This window comes from Oncorhynchus tshawytscha, linkage group LG27 (genome assembly GCF_018296145.1).
Source record: "Oncorhynchus tshawytscha isolate Ot180627B linkage group LG27, Otsh_v2.0, whole genome shotgun sequence".
NCBI classification, from domain to species: Eukaryota; Metazoa; Chordata; class Actinopteri; order Salmoniformes; family Salmonidae; genus Oncorhynchus; species Oncorhynchus tshawytscha.
Window position 1 is genome coordinate 321,077 of NC_056455.1, and position 14,245 is coordinate 335,321.

At 41.2% G+C, this 14,245-nt stretch overlaps 1 protein-coding gene across 1 annotated transcript; it reads right to left on the minus strand.

The window, feature by feature from the left end:
• Positions 1-368: 368 nt before the first annotated feature.
• On the minus strand, positions 369-4,452 carry LOC112261294 (NADPH oxidase organizer 1-like). Its single transcript, XM_024436554.1, has 3 exons — positions 4,263-4,452; positions 3,959-4,072; positions 369-502 (listed from the first exon to the last, which is right to left on the minus strand). The coding sequence occupies exons 1-3, from the start codon at positions 4,450-4,452 to the stop codon at positions 369-371; spliced, it is 438 nt and encodes a 145-aa protein (XP_024292322.1).
• Positions 4,453-14,245: the final 9,793 nt, after the last annotated feature.

Consider the following 14,245-nt stretch of genomic DNA (forward strand, 5'->3'; position numbering starts at 1 on the left):
CATGAATCATCATTTATCAAAAGGAAGCACTAACAGGTGATTGGTCATCCCTACTCTCTTCACTGTTGTTCGTTACCAAATAACACTGTAAGAAAACCATGTCACTATGACATTTTATTTCAGGTATTAACTTTTGGTGGCCAGCCAAGTAGGTGCTCCCTGTTCACATAAACTATAATCACTTTTGGAGTGACAATGCATTCAAACGTTCCTCCCACATACTTGCTGTCACACTATTGTAGCCAAGAAAATTAGAGGTTGTACATTGGTTGCGTTGCCTTGTATCACAGACCAGACAAGTAAATGCAGTTTTGGTTGCTTTGTCTGTGTAGCATTCTGAGAGGCAGACAGGCAGACTGATAGTCAGGTTACATGTTGACATACCCGATGAACCACCATCCGTCATCTGATTTCCTCAGCACCTCTACCACAGAGCCAATAGGAACAGGCACCTCGTCATTATTGTTAGTGGAGTAACTCCTCACAGCACAGTAGAGAGTTCCTGAGGGACAAACCAGGAAGCTTGTTAAAACAACAAAAGGGATTCCGTTCTACAACACCATCAGCAGTAGTCATTCTAGGAATTTATACAGTGCCTTTAGAAGTATTCACAACCCTTTACTTTTTTCACATAAGTTTTTCAGAATAAAAGTGAAAAGCTCTTAGAGATTTAACAAGAAAGACTCACAGCTGTAAATGCCACAAAAGGTGCTTCAACAAAGTATTGTTTCAGGGGTGTGAATAATCATGTAAATTAGATATTTCTATATTTCATTTTCAAGCAAAAAAAAAATATATACAGTGCCAGTCAAAGACATCAAAACTATGAAATAACACATATGGAATCATGTAGTAACCAAAAAAGTGTTTATATTTTAGAGTCTTCAAAGTAGCCACCCTTTGCGTTGATGACAGCTTTGCACATTCTTGGCATTCTCTCAACCAGCTTCACCTGGAATGCTTTTCAACAGTCTTGAAGGAGTTCCCACATATGCTGAGTACTTGTTGGCTGCTTTTCCTTCTCTCTGCAGTCCAACTCATCCCAAAACATCTCAATTGAGTTAAGGTCGGGTGATTGTGAAGGCCAGGTCATCTGATGCAACACTCCATTACTCTCTGTCTTGGTCAAATAGTCCTTACACAGCCTGGAGGTGTGTTGGGTCATTGTCCTGTTGAAAAATGAATGATAGTCCCACTAAGCGCAAACCAGATGGGATGGCGTATCACTGCAGAATGCTGTGGTAGCAATGCTCGTTATAAGTGTGTCTTGAATTCTAAATAAATCACTGACAGTGTAACCAGCATAGCACCCCCACACCATCACACCTCCTCCTCCATGCTTCACAGTAGGAACCACACATGCAGAGATCATCCGTTCACCTACTCTGTGTCTCAAAAGACACGGCAGTTGGAACCAAAAATCTCATATTTTGACTCATCAGACCTAAGGACAGATTTCCAACGGTCTAATGTCCATTGCTCAAGTTTCTTGGCCCAAGCAAATCTCTTCTTCCTATTGGGATGGAAGGGGTTAAACCAAGGCCTCATACCTTTTAAAGGGTTAATAAATTGTGTTATGATAAACTGTAAACTGTAAGGTCTCCTCTTAGGAGACCTCTGTGTGTGTTAACACCTGTTTTGAGTGTTTTGCCCTGCCGACACTATCAGAAGGCGGAAACCACCTACGGTCATACTCCTCCTGTCTGGGCCCCACCGTGGCTGTGTGAGGTTCTGAGAAATACGACTGGTTTTCTGAGAACACAAGGCTGCCGCAGGGATGATGAAAACAGCCACCTGTCAGAAGATGCTTGGACTCGTTCACCTTGTTATGACTCTATACTTGTGATGAAAGGTCAGGTTTTGATCAAACCCACTTCTGAGCTTTCAATTGCTGACAAGATGGTTGCTGCTGTCAGGGGGAGGATAGATGAATTAAAATGTTGTTGCCAGGGAAAGTCATGGAAGGGGAACAGGGGAGGCTTTATGAGTTACAGAATGTCTTAGACACTTTGTAGAACCTGGGGAGTGTCACGACTCCCACCGAAGGTGGCTCCTCTTCCTGTTCGGGCGGCGGTCGTCGTCACCGGTCTACTAGCTGCCACCGATCCCTTTTCCCTTTTCTGTTGGGTTTGTCTTATTGGTTACACCTGTTTCTTGTTTAGGTTTTAAGTTGGGCTATTTAAGCCGGTAAGGCCCGCCTGCTCTTTGTACAGGCTTATTTTTCCCTCTGTGTTTGTGTGTGGTAGTGCGTTTCAGTTTGTTTGTTCTCCGGACTGGTTAGGTCCTGGTTTTGGGCCGGTCGTTTATGTGTGCCCTGTATTGGCCTGCACTATTTTCTCTGTGCCGGAGATTAAAGTATTGTTCTGTACCTTCTGCCTCCTGCTCCTGACTCCACACCCACTATGCCTAAGTGCGTCACAGGGAGAGCTATCATATACTGTACTCTGTAACAACTTCTACCTACAATTGTATTACTAAATGAGAATTTTAATACTTGAACAAAGAGTCTGTGTTTCCCTTCTACTACCAATATATATACGTTTGATAACTATATAGACCTGATCATCTTTTGAAGAAATTGATCAATGGTGTCCTTTAGTGGTGGTTTCTTTGCAGCAATTTGACCACGGAGGCCTGATTCACGCACTCTCCTCTGAACAGTTGAGATGTGTCTTTTACTTGACCTCTGTGAAGCATTTATTTGGGCTGCAATCTGAGGTGCAGTTAACTCTAATGAATGTATCCTCTTCAGCAGAGGTAACTCTGGGTCTTCCTTTCCTGTGGCAGTCATCATGAGAGCCAGTTTCATCATAGCTCTCGATGGTTTTTGCGACTGCAATTGAATAAACTTTAAAAGTTCTTTAAGTTTTCCAGATTGACTGACCTTCATGTCTTAAAGTAATGACGGACTGTTGTTTCTCTTTGCTTATTTGAGCAGTTCTTGCCATAATATGGACTTGGGCTTTTACCAAATAGGACTGTCTTCTGTATACCAAACCTAACTGGTCACAACACAACTGATTGGCTCAAATGCATTAACGAGGAAAAAAATGCCACAAATGAACTTTTAATAAGGCACACCTGTCAATTGAAATGCATTCCAGGTGACTACCTCATGAAGCTGGTTGAGAGAATGCCAAAAGTGTGCAAAGCTGTTATCAAATCAAAGGGTGTTTTCTTTGAAGAATCTCAAATGTAAAATATATTTGGATTTGTTTCAATCTTTTTTGGTTACTACATGAGTGTGTTATTTCATAGTTTTGATGTCTTCACTATTATTCTACAATGTAGAAAATAGTGAAAATAAAGAAAAACCCTTGAATGAGTAGGTGTGTCCAAACTTTTGACTGGTACTGTATATGTTTTCACTTTGTCAGTATGGGGTACTGTGTGTAAATGGGTGAGAAAAATCTATTTAATCCACAATGTATTTTTTTTTTTAACTAGGCAGGTCAGTTAAGAACAAATTCTTATTTACAATGACAGCCTACAGTGGGTTAACTGCCTTTTTCAGGGGCAGAAGGACAGACTTTCACCTTGTCAGCTCAGGGACTTGATCCAGCGACCTTTCTGTTACTGGCCAAACACTAACCACTAGGATACCTACCGCCCCAAACATAACAAAATGTGAAATAAGACAAAGGTGTGAAAATATTCTGATGGCACTGTAGATAGTGGATTCTGACAAATCTCAAAACCATGACAGAACATCTTGTAATGCCATATTGTAATCTGTAATACATTCTCAATCTGTCATTCTCTACTATGTTGGGATGAGGGTGTTTTATCTAGCTCAGGACTGCCCCCTGGTGTTTGGCTGGCTGTGGAATGTTCAAACTACTATGGTTTCACTATGCGCCAACTGCAATCCATAGTAGGCCTAGTATATTAAACAAACTGTGATCACGTTTGGACTGTGGAAAGGATATGCATTAATATACCGTATGAAGTATCTCACCCCCCAAGGGAATTCCATTCATTTCATCTTCATCCTCCTCTGCCTCACACATCTCCAGGTAGGGAGCAGGGAACCAGGCCAACTGTTTATCCTCGTTCTCCACCAGCCACCAGCCTGAATGAACACACACAGATCGAGACAGAGGAAGTCTTAATTAGACTAGTCTTCATGTCCATGTTTCTCCACACAAAGCTTGACAGTGGGGCCTATCCCAGGTTAACTGTGTAAGGATAAATTAAATGTGGGCTAACCTACGTTTAAATACAGGTAAATAAAAGTAAACTATATTAAGGAGGAATCTAACCTGCCGGGTCTTTGATGAGCACGTCCAGCCTCTCATCCAAGGCCACTTTAAAGGGCCTGTTCTTAGTGTCCTTGGTGTTGTAGGGCCCCACACAGCGGTAAGACTGGCTAACAAAGGCGTGTGTCCTATTGCCCATGCTCAGACGCTGCCCGCTCATGTTCCCCACCCCCTCCTTCGATGGCAGCATCATGATGCTGTGGAGAGGGGACAAATGCTGACGATAACATACAGTACTTGCTGGACGTTTTCTTTAAGTTTATATGAGAAGACCAGAGTGCTAGGCTCATAAAAGATTGTTGCCATGTAGTAAGTAGCTGCTCTCATCCAGTACGTTAATCTACGATTTAATTATTAGTGTAGTGAAATAAGAATGCTGAAACAATAAAAAAATATATTTTTAAAAAAGAGGCTGAAACGAGGAATGTTTGTATGTGTTTACCTGTTCTTGGTGAAGTCTGCCTGCAGGTCGTGGTCTTTGGGCATGAAGAACCGAGTGACCTCTGAACTGCGGGTCACGGAGGGGTCACACCTGAGCAGGTCGCTGCAGTAGTTCTCCAGTAAGTTCATCCGACGCATCAACCACCAAGGACTCTTCTCCTGGATCTTTCTCCTCATAGCTGTGGCTGAGAGAAGACAACAATTAGTAAGGTCCGAACTCAGTAAGGTCCGAACTCAGTAAGAAAAATGTATTCCCTCTTTTTGAATTGTTGAGGTTTAACTTTTTCATTGAGGTAGGAAGAAGAACAACATGAATGTGATGAGGAAGGGAGATAGCAAAGTGACAAAGCAGAGTTTAAATAGTTTGGGAGTAGATTGTGAGGCAAAGATGAGACTGAGGTTGTTGACTTACCTCTGAATTTGGGAATCACTCTGTCTCTCTTGCGGAAAGGATTCTCAAGGAAAAACCTCTTCTTCAATTGTCTCTGTTGAAATAAGAGGAGGGATATCACATATCCTCTGATAAAGATGTATCAATCACTTTTAATTGTTACATTTATTTTGTCATTTAGCAGACACTCTTATCCAGAGCAACTTACAGGAACAATTAGGGTTGAGTGCCTGCTCAAGGGCATGTCTACATATTTTTCACCTACTGGCCCAAGGCCCTTAACCGGTAGGCTAATTGACACTCATTTATTGATGTAGGCTAGCCTAGTGCAGCAGGGTAGCCTAGTGGTTAGAGCGTTGGACTAGTAACCTGAAGGTTGCAAACCTTCGAGCTGACAAGGTACAAATCTGTTGTTCTGCCCCTGAACAGGCAGTTAACCCACTGTTCCTAGGCCGTCATTGAAAATAAGAATTTGTTCTTAACTGACTTGCCTAGTTAAATAAATGTACAGGTTCAATTTAAAACTTACATGAAACTCCTTCAAATCTAGGAATGATCTGTAGACAATTATTTCACTCTCATCAGACCACAGTATGGAGATCATAAACATCTGTAGAAAACTTGAAATTATATTATTTTAGAAAACAAAAAATTTAACAGATACAAATTAGGACATTTTTAAATTGACCAATTTATATACACAAAAATGGAATACACACACACACACTCTACGCTTATTCATTTCTATAGTGGTTTACCTTGACTTGAAATGCCTCTCTATATATCACTCCAATAATCTGGGCACTAGTGGCATAGCGCATCTGGTCTCCCATGTCTGAGTTTATTCTAATCTAATTTTGAGTTGATGATCTACTCTTTCTCTCAAGCCTCTTGCTTTCATCTCTATCTGCTCGACTAGTTTAGTACAATTTATACTTTAGGAGAAGAGGCGGAGTCGGTAGGCACTTATGCATCTATATCGTCACTTGTTGATTTTTACCTGGCTGTGGGCTGTGGGCTAAAGCGAATAAATGTCTTGTCGCTTTCAATTGATTTTTTTTATTGGTCAATTCATCCATCCAGTTCACCAACCACAACAATCAATTACAAAAGAAACAGTAGATAGTAATTTACCAAGTTAAATGGTTTGGTCATGGGTAGGCACCAGGCTTACATTTACTTATCCATTGATTGTAGGCATAACAAGTAGCCTACTACGAACTTGCAAAATGTGAATGAATTCTACCTTACACCTAGCTGGCAAGATACCTTCAGAGAGTGTTAGTTAATACCTGCTAGGTATTTGTGGCACTGAAGAAGCACAGTAGGTAGCAACATAGACAGTGTCGAGAACCTGTTGTGTGAATAGGATGGGATGATGAATCACGTTGTTGACATTAAACCTGTTTTTGGCTGCTATTACCTGTGTGTGTGCATGCAATTACACACACACACACACACACACACACACACACACACACACACACACACACACACACACACACACACACACACACACACACACACACACACAGTTGTTATTGTCCAATGCAAATTTGTTTTAAATGACTCAACGGCTCATCAGAGGTTAATAATCTACTAGTACCAGCCTTCTCCATGAGTAGGCCTAATGCCTGATGCACACACCTCATAGAGGTTAAATAGTAGTGATATTGATGCTATTATACACAGTTTTATTTTAGGCATTTCATTTAGAAGCGCAATGTAAATGTGCCGATCCAGCGCAAAACAGTACTGGCGACCTAAAGCCTATCTCCATTTGTGCACGGATTTTTGTCCGCAAACTATAGATTATGTATTTAGATGTGGTGCAGTTGTAGTGAGCTCCTCTCTATGCAACCTGGCCTCAGCGCCATTCATTGCATTTGAAATGTTACATTACATTGCGAATTGAACAGTAGTTGTAGGCTACAATATCATAAGAATTAGGGGAAGTATCATACCTCTTACCCAGTCTTACAATATCGTATGAGTTGAATGACATACCCTAAATTATTATAATATCGTATCATATGAGTTGGATGACATCCTGTAATTTATCATAATATCATATCATATGAGTTTGATGACATATCGTAACTTGTCATAACTGTGAGAGACGGAATCTAAAACAAAAATCCAGAAAATCACATTGTATGATTTTTAAGTAATTAATTATCATTTTATTGCATGACATAAGTATTTGATCACCTACCAACCAGTAAGAATTCCGGCTCTCACAGACCTGTTAGTTTTTCTTTAAGAAGTCCTCCTGTTCTCCACTCATTACCTGTATTAACTGCAGCTGTTTGAACTCGTCACCTGTCCACACTCAATCAAACAGACTCCAACCTCTCCACAATTGCCAAGACCAGAGAGCTGTGTAAGGACATCATGGATAAAATTGTAGACCTGCACAAGGCTGGGATGGGCTACAGGAGAATAGGCAAGCAGCTTGGTGAGAAGGCAACAACTGTTGGCGCAATTATTAGAAAATGGAAGAAGTTCAAGATGACGGTCAATCACCCTCGGTCTGGGGCTCCATGCAAGATCTCACCTCGTGGGGCATCAATAATCATGAGGAAGGTGAGGGATCAGCCCAGAACTACTCGGCAGGACCTGGTCAATGACCTGAAGAGAGCTGGGACCACAGTCTCAAAGAAAACCATTAATAACACACTACCCCGTCATAGATTAAAATCTTGCAGAGCACGCAAGGTCCCCCTGCTCAAGCCAGCGCATTTCCAGGTCCGTCTGAAGTTTGCCAATGACCATCTGGTTGATCCAGAGGAGGAATGGGAGAAGGTCATGTGGTCTGATGAGACAAAAATAGAGCTTTTTGGTCTAAACACTCGCTGTGTTTGGAGGAAGAAGAAGGATGAGTACAACCCCAAGAACATCATCCCAACCGTGAAGCATGGAGGTGGAAACATCATTCTTTGGGGATGCTTTTCTGCAAAGGGGACAGGACGACTGCACCGTATTGAGGGGAGGATGGATGGGTCCATGTATTGCGAGATCTTGGCCAACAACCTCCTTCCCTCATTAAGAGCATTGAAGATGGGTCGTGGCTGGGCCTTCCAGCATGACAACGACCCGAAACACACAGCCAGGGCAACTAAGGAGTGGCTCCGTAAGAAGCATCTCAAGGTCCTGGAGTGGCCTAGCCAGTCTCCAGACCTGAACCCAATAGAAAGTCTTTGGAGGGAGCTGAAAGTCCGTATTGCCCAGCGACAGCCCCGAAACCTGAAGGATCTGGAGAAGGTCTGTATGGAGGAGTGGGCCAAAATCCCTGCTGCAGTGTGTGCAAACCTGGTCAAGAACTACAGGAAACGTATGATCTCTGTAATTGCAAACACAGGTTTCTGTACCAAATATTAAGTTCTGCTTTTCTGATGTATCAAATACTTATGTCATGCAATAAAATGCAAATTAATTACTTAATCATACAATGTGATTTTCTGGATTTTTGTTTTAGATTCCGTCTCTCACAGTTGAAGTGTACCTATGATAAAAATAACAGACCTCTACATGCTTTGTAAGTAGGAAACACTGCCGATTTTGCAGGTTATCAAATACTTGTTCTCCCCACTGTACCTACATTTTTTAAAATAGACTAAAGCTATTCCTGGTTTATGTAGTTAAGTAAATCATGTATAAACTTGTCATACATTGAATGTGAATAATACATTGAATAATGTATTTGCCCAGTTCCAACCAGACAGGTTATCTATGCAAGCATCAGCATCTCTGCTCAACAATAGACAATAGCTCAGGAGGAAGCAGAGCATGGCATAACACTTGGACTGTTACGTTTTACCAGCAACTTGTCAGAAAGGCTGATGCATGGCACGTGGAATATCATTCCACTCTCGAACACCAGTAACACATCGGTGAAGCACCTATCCTTTCATTCAGTCAGTTCCAGGAACCTTACCTTTCATTTGGGGGTGAGTCACTGGAGTCTCTCACTTCCCTTCCCTTGTTGTCTCCTAGAAAAAAAGCTGCAATAGCCTATGTATCCATGGGCATACAGAATATTAGAGAATATTACAGTTGTATGGTCTTTACTTTAAAAAATAGAAATAATTGCCTATGCCAGCATTGTTATCTTATTTTTAGAACATCATAATGAGGCCGGTAGTACTAAAGAGGTAAACTGTGTGTGCAGGCCTTTGGTTTTGTCTGTATCAGGCAAGTGGTTGGCGCTTGCAACACCACGATAGTGGGTTCGATTCCCGGGACCACACATACATCAAATGTATGCACACTGTAAGTCGCTTTGAATAAACACGTCTGATAAATGGAATATATATTATTATTATATATTATATAATGTGCATTTTGACTCTTGATTAAAGAAATTGGCATTGGATACTTCGTCACCCACTTTTGCTGTAAACTGTATAGTGTTGTAACATAAATATTGTATTTTACTGTAAGTAAATCTATTCAATCTTATTGTATTGGGAACCAATTATGATACCGCTACTTGTTTATAGCCACTTTGGGACTCCTTCGTCTCCAGTGAATGTGTTGATATGTGTCACGTTCGTCGTAAAGAGGAGACCAAGGCGCAGCGTGATATGAATACATGTTCTATATTTAATGAATAAAGAACACTGAAACAAACTTACAAAACAACAAACGAACGTGACGCTATATGATCTAAATGTGCAGACACAGGCAGCTAGACATAGACATAGATAATAACCCACGAAATACCCAAAGAAGATGGCTGCCTAAAGATTGTTCCCAATTAGAGACAACGATAAACAGCTGCCTCTAATTGAGAACCAATCTAGGCAACCATAGACATACATAAACACCTAGATAGTAAACGGCCCCATAAACCTTCAAAACCCCTAGACAGTACACAAAAACACATACATCACCCATGTCACACCCTGTTAACTAAGACATAATAACAATAAAACGATGTCTATAAAATATATGTCTGTGTGCGTTTGTGTATGTGTGCGTGAATTGTTGTGGAATATTTCTGATTCAAAGGAGAGAAACTTTTAGATTTCATCAAAACAATCAAATGTTATTATCGATTAAGAATTGCAATAATGAAGCTGGTCAATGACCACCATTAAGTGATTGCTGAGAGCCCAAATAAGCAGGGTTGGGTTACAGCTCTTTATAGAAAAGTACATCCTCCTGAATGTTCATGACAAACCACAGATTTTTGAATTATACATTGTGCTATCAAGCAACAGACAGCAAGATTTACATTGCGGCAGGTTTCTGTCACTAGCTCATTTACGGCTTGTTATACAGGGTTAGCGTCTCAGTTTTGCAATCCTTAACACACAGATACTAATCATTCAATGGAATGCAGGCTGTAGGTTCTATCACCAAGCCATCATAAATCAATTGTTAGCACGAAGCCCCAGAGGTCCAACTCAGTCCCACAGACACAGATGATGCAATACGTGGTGTATACTTCACATACACTACATTCCTTGTCAATCATAAATTATGCAACCTTAAAAGTCAAGATAATTTTGTAACTTGCTGTCATGCCCTGACATTAGAGATCCTTATTATTCTCTATGTTGGTTCAGTCAGGGTGTGACTTGGGTGGGAAAATCTATGTTTTCTATTTCTTTGTGTTTTTGGTTGAGTATGGTTCGCAATCAGGGGCAGCTGTCTATCGTTGTCTCTGATTGGGGATCATATATAAGTTGTCATTTTCCTTTTGTGTTTTGTGGGATCTTGTTTTCTGTATAGTTTATTTTTGCCTTACAGAACTGTTGTTACTGTTTTCTTCCTGGGAAGGAGAGGAGGACCAAAATGCAGCGTGGTTATGGTTGAACATCTTTAATAAAGATGATAACGTGAACAATATACATATACAAAAGAAGAAAAACGTGAAAAACCAAAACAGTCCTAACTGGTGCAAAACACAGAGACAGGAAACAATCACCCACGAAATACCCAAAGAATATGGCTGCCTAAACATGGTTCCCAATCAAATCAAATCAAATCAAATTTTATTTGTCACATACACATGGTTAGCAGATGTTAATGCGAGCGTAGCGAAATGCTTGTGCTTCTAGTTCCGACAATGCAGTAATACGAACAAGTAATCTAACTAACAATTCCAAAAAACTGCTGTCTTATACACAGTGTAAGGGGATAAAGAATATGTACATAAGGATATATGAATGAGTGATGGTACAGAGCAGCATAGGCAAGATACAGTAGATGATATCGAGTACAGTATATACATATGAGATGAGTATGTAAACCAAGTGGCATAGTTAAAGTGGCTAGTGATACATGTATTACATAAGGATGCAGTCGATGATATAGAACAGTATATACGTATGCATATGAGATGAATAATGTAGGGTAAGTAACATTATATAAGGTAGCATTGTTTAAAGTGGCTAGTGATATATTTACATCATTTCCCATCAATTCCCATTATTAAAGTGGCTGGAGTAGAGTCAGTGTCATTGACAGTGTGTTGGCAGTAGCCACTCAATGTTAGTGGTGGCTGTTTAACAGTCTGATGGCCTTGAGATAGAAGCTGTTTTTCAGTCTCTCGGTCCCAGCTTTGATGCACCTGTACTGACCTCGACCTCGCCTTCTGGATGATAGCGGGGTGAACAGGCAGTGGCTCGGGTGTACTGACCCACACAGACAGCATCGTGAAGAAGGTGCAGCAGTGCCTCTTCAACCTCAGGAGGCTGAAGAAATTCAGCTTGTCACCCAAAGCACTCAAACTTTTACAGATGCAATCGAGGGCATCCTGTCGGGCTGTATCACCGCCTGGTACGGCAACTGCTCCGCCCTCAACCGTAAGGCTCTCCAGAGGGTAGTGAGGTCTGCACAACGCATCACCGGGGGCAAACTACCTGCCCTCCAGGACACCTACACCACCCGATGTTACAGGAAGGCCATAAAGATCATCAAGGACATCAACCACCCGAGCCACTGCCTGTTCACCCCGCTATCATCCAGAAGGCGAGGTCGAGGTCAGTACAGGTGCATCAAAGCTGGGACCGAGAGACTGAAAAACAGCTTCTATCTCAAGGCCATCAGACTGTTAAAACCTCTTAAGGATAGGGCTGATTGCTGCCCCCTTTGGGGTGATTGGGTGCCCATAGTAAACAGAAAAAAAATCTGTCAAAAATTGCTAATATATGCATATACAAATTATTATTGAATAGAAAACACTCTAAAGCTTCTAAAACCGTTTAAATTATGTCTCTATGTAAAGCAGAACTCTCAGGGCACTCATTCTCCCAAACTCTCTCTTGTCATCATAAAAGTTGGCCCAACTTTGACGTCATCGCCCCCACCCTTCCCAAGCACTTACAGTCCTGGGAACAGTTCCTATCTCTTCAAAGTAGGAAAACCTGCAAAATCGGCAATGTATCAAATACTTGTTCTCCCCACTGTATAAATATGACAATCTATATATAATTAGAACTATGGGTGACTGGGCTTTCAGTTGCGCAGCTCAGCGGAGACTATTAGGGCTGCAGAGTCTCTGGCCTCCTTTAAAGCACAGCTCAAGACCATGTTGTTCAGAAAAGCTTTCAAGGAACTCTGCTAATTCTGTTCTCATGTCCACCGGATCTAATGACACCTGTAAATTGCTTTGTTTGTTGTCTATGTTTTGGAATGTTTTTATTATTATATTTTTTTTCTGCCTTGGGTGTGAGAAAAGTATTGAAGATTATTAGGGCCTAGTAAAGAGAAAAACATTTATAAATGGTGAGGGGTGGTGGTACTTGGATAATATATTATAATATTTTTTAATTTTGCAGTATAGTGCTTTACAAAAATATTTAGAGAATGTCGAAATAACATTTTGTGAATATAGTGGCAATATTTTGAGAATAAAGTGGCAATATTTTGAGAATAAAGTGGCAATATTTCAAGAATACACACACACAGTATCCCAAAAGCAATACCATTCTAACAGCAATGATGAGTTGTCAGACTGCGAAGAGACATGGAGTTGTGAGCATCAGTCACAGGGACTGGCGGGTAGGACAGTTGGGCTGGTAACCAGAAGGTTGCTGGATTGAATCCCCGAGCTGACAAGGTAAAACTCTATCGTTCTCCCCCTGAGCAATGCAGTTAACCCACTGTTCCCCAGGCGCTGATGACGTAGATGTCGATTAAGGCAGCCCCCCACACCTCTCTGAGTCAGAGGGGTTGGGTTAAATGCGGAAGACACATTTCAGTTTAATGTATTTAGTTGTACAGCTGACTAGGTAATTCCCTTTCCTTCACTGTGCCCTTTGAATTCTCTACAATGTTATCCTCAATCCCCTGGGTATGTCAACACCTTGTACAGTATATTTTAGACTAGAGAGTAACAGCTAGACCAGCAGCATATATGTCGAAACGACAGGTTAAGTTACAAACGTGTGCGTAATGGCATGGTGTTTTATGTTGGCTACACTTCCAATGAAGTAGCTCATAGGCCTATGCTTATTATCTTGTGAATATCACGAATTGCGTGGAGAAGGATTACGTGTCCCTGTCGGGCTCAAGGGCTGCCCCCAAACTAGTGTCATGGACCTTGCATAGCCACAGAGCATGGGCAGGGGTTTGGGTAAAGCCCCATATGAGAAGAATAATTGTATGTTCCATTATTATAACCTAACAGCAAACAGGTATAGCCACTTGCCTCTATAAGGTGAACAAGTGGTAGCCTAAGTTAGTGGTATAGCTGAGACAAATAGCCTATAACAGTGATGATGCCCCTTCTTTGGGATAACTTATGCATGCTTCATTCCTCCCATTCATGAAGATATCACCGATAGATGGATAGTGAAAGGATATATTACGGTAGGCTACCAAGTCATGTCTATAAAGTGATTATTTCGTTATTGCCTATAAGAATTTATCTAATAGGCCTATATTTAGATCAATGACTATTTCAAGAAAGGGAGAATCCAGCCATAAATATATTCAAACTATCACGTTTTAAGGTATGACCCAGGTGCAGACAGTGTTGAAGAAACAAAAGTTTATTCCTCAAACAGGGGCAGGCAAATGACAGGTCAAGGCAGGCAGAGGTCAATAATCCAGAGAGGGTGTAAGGTACAGGACAGCAGGCAGGCTCAGGGTCAGGTCAGGCAGAGATCGGTAATCCAGAGTAGTGGGATGAAGGTACAGG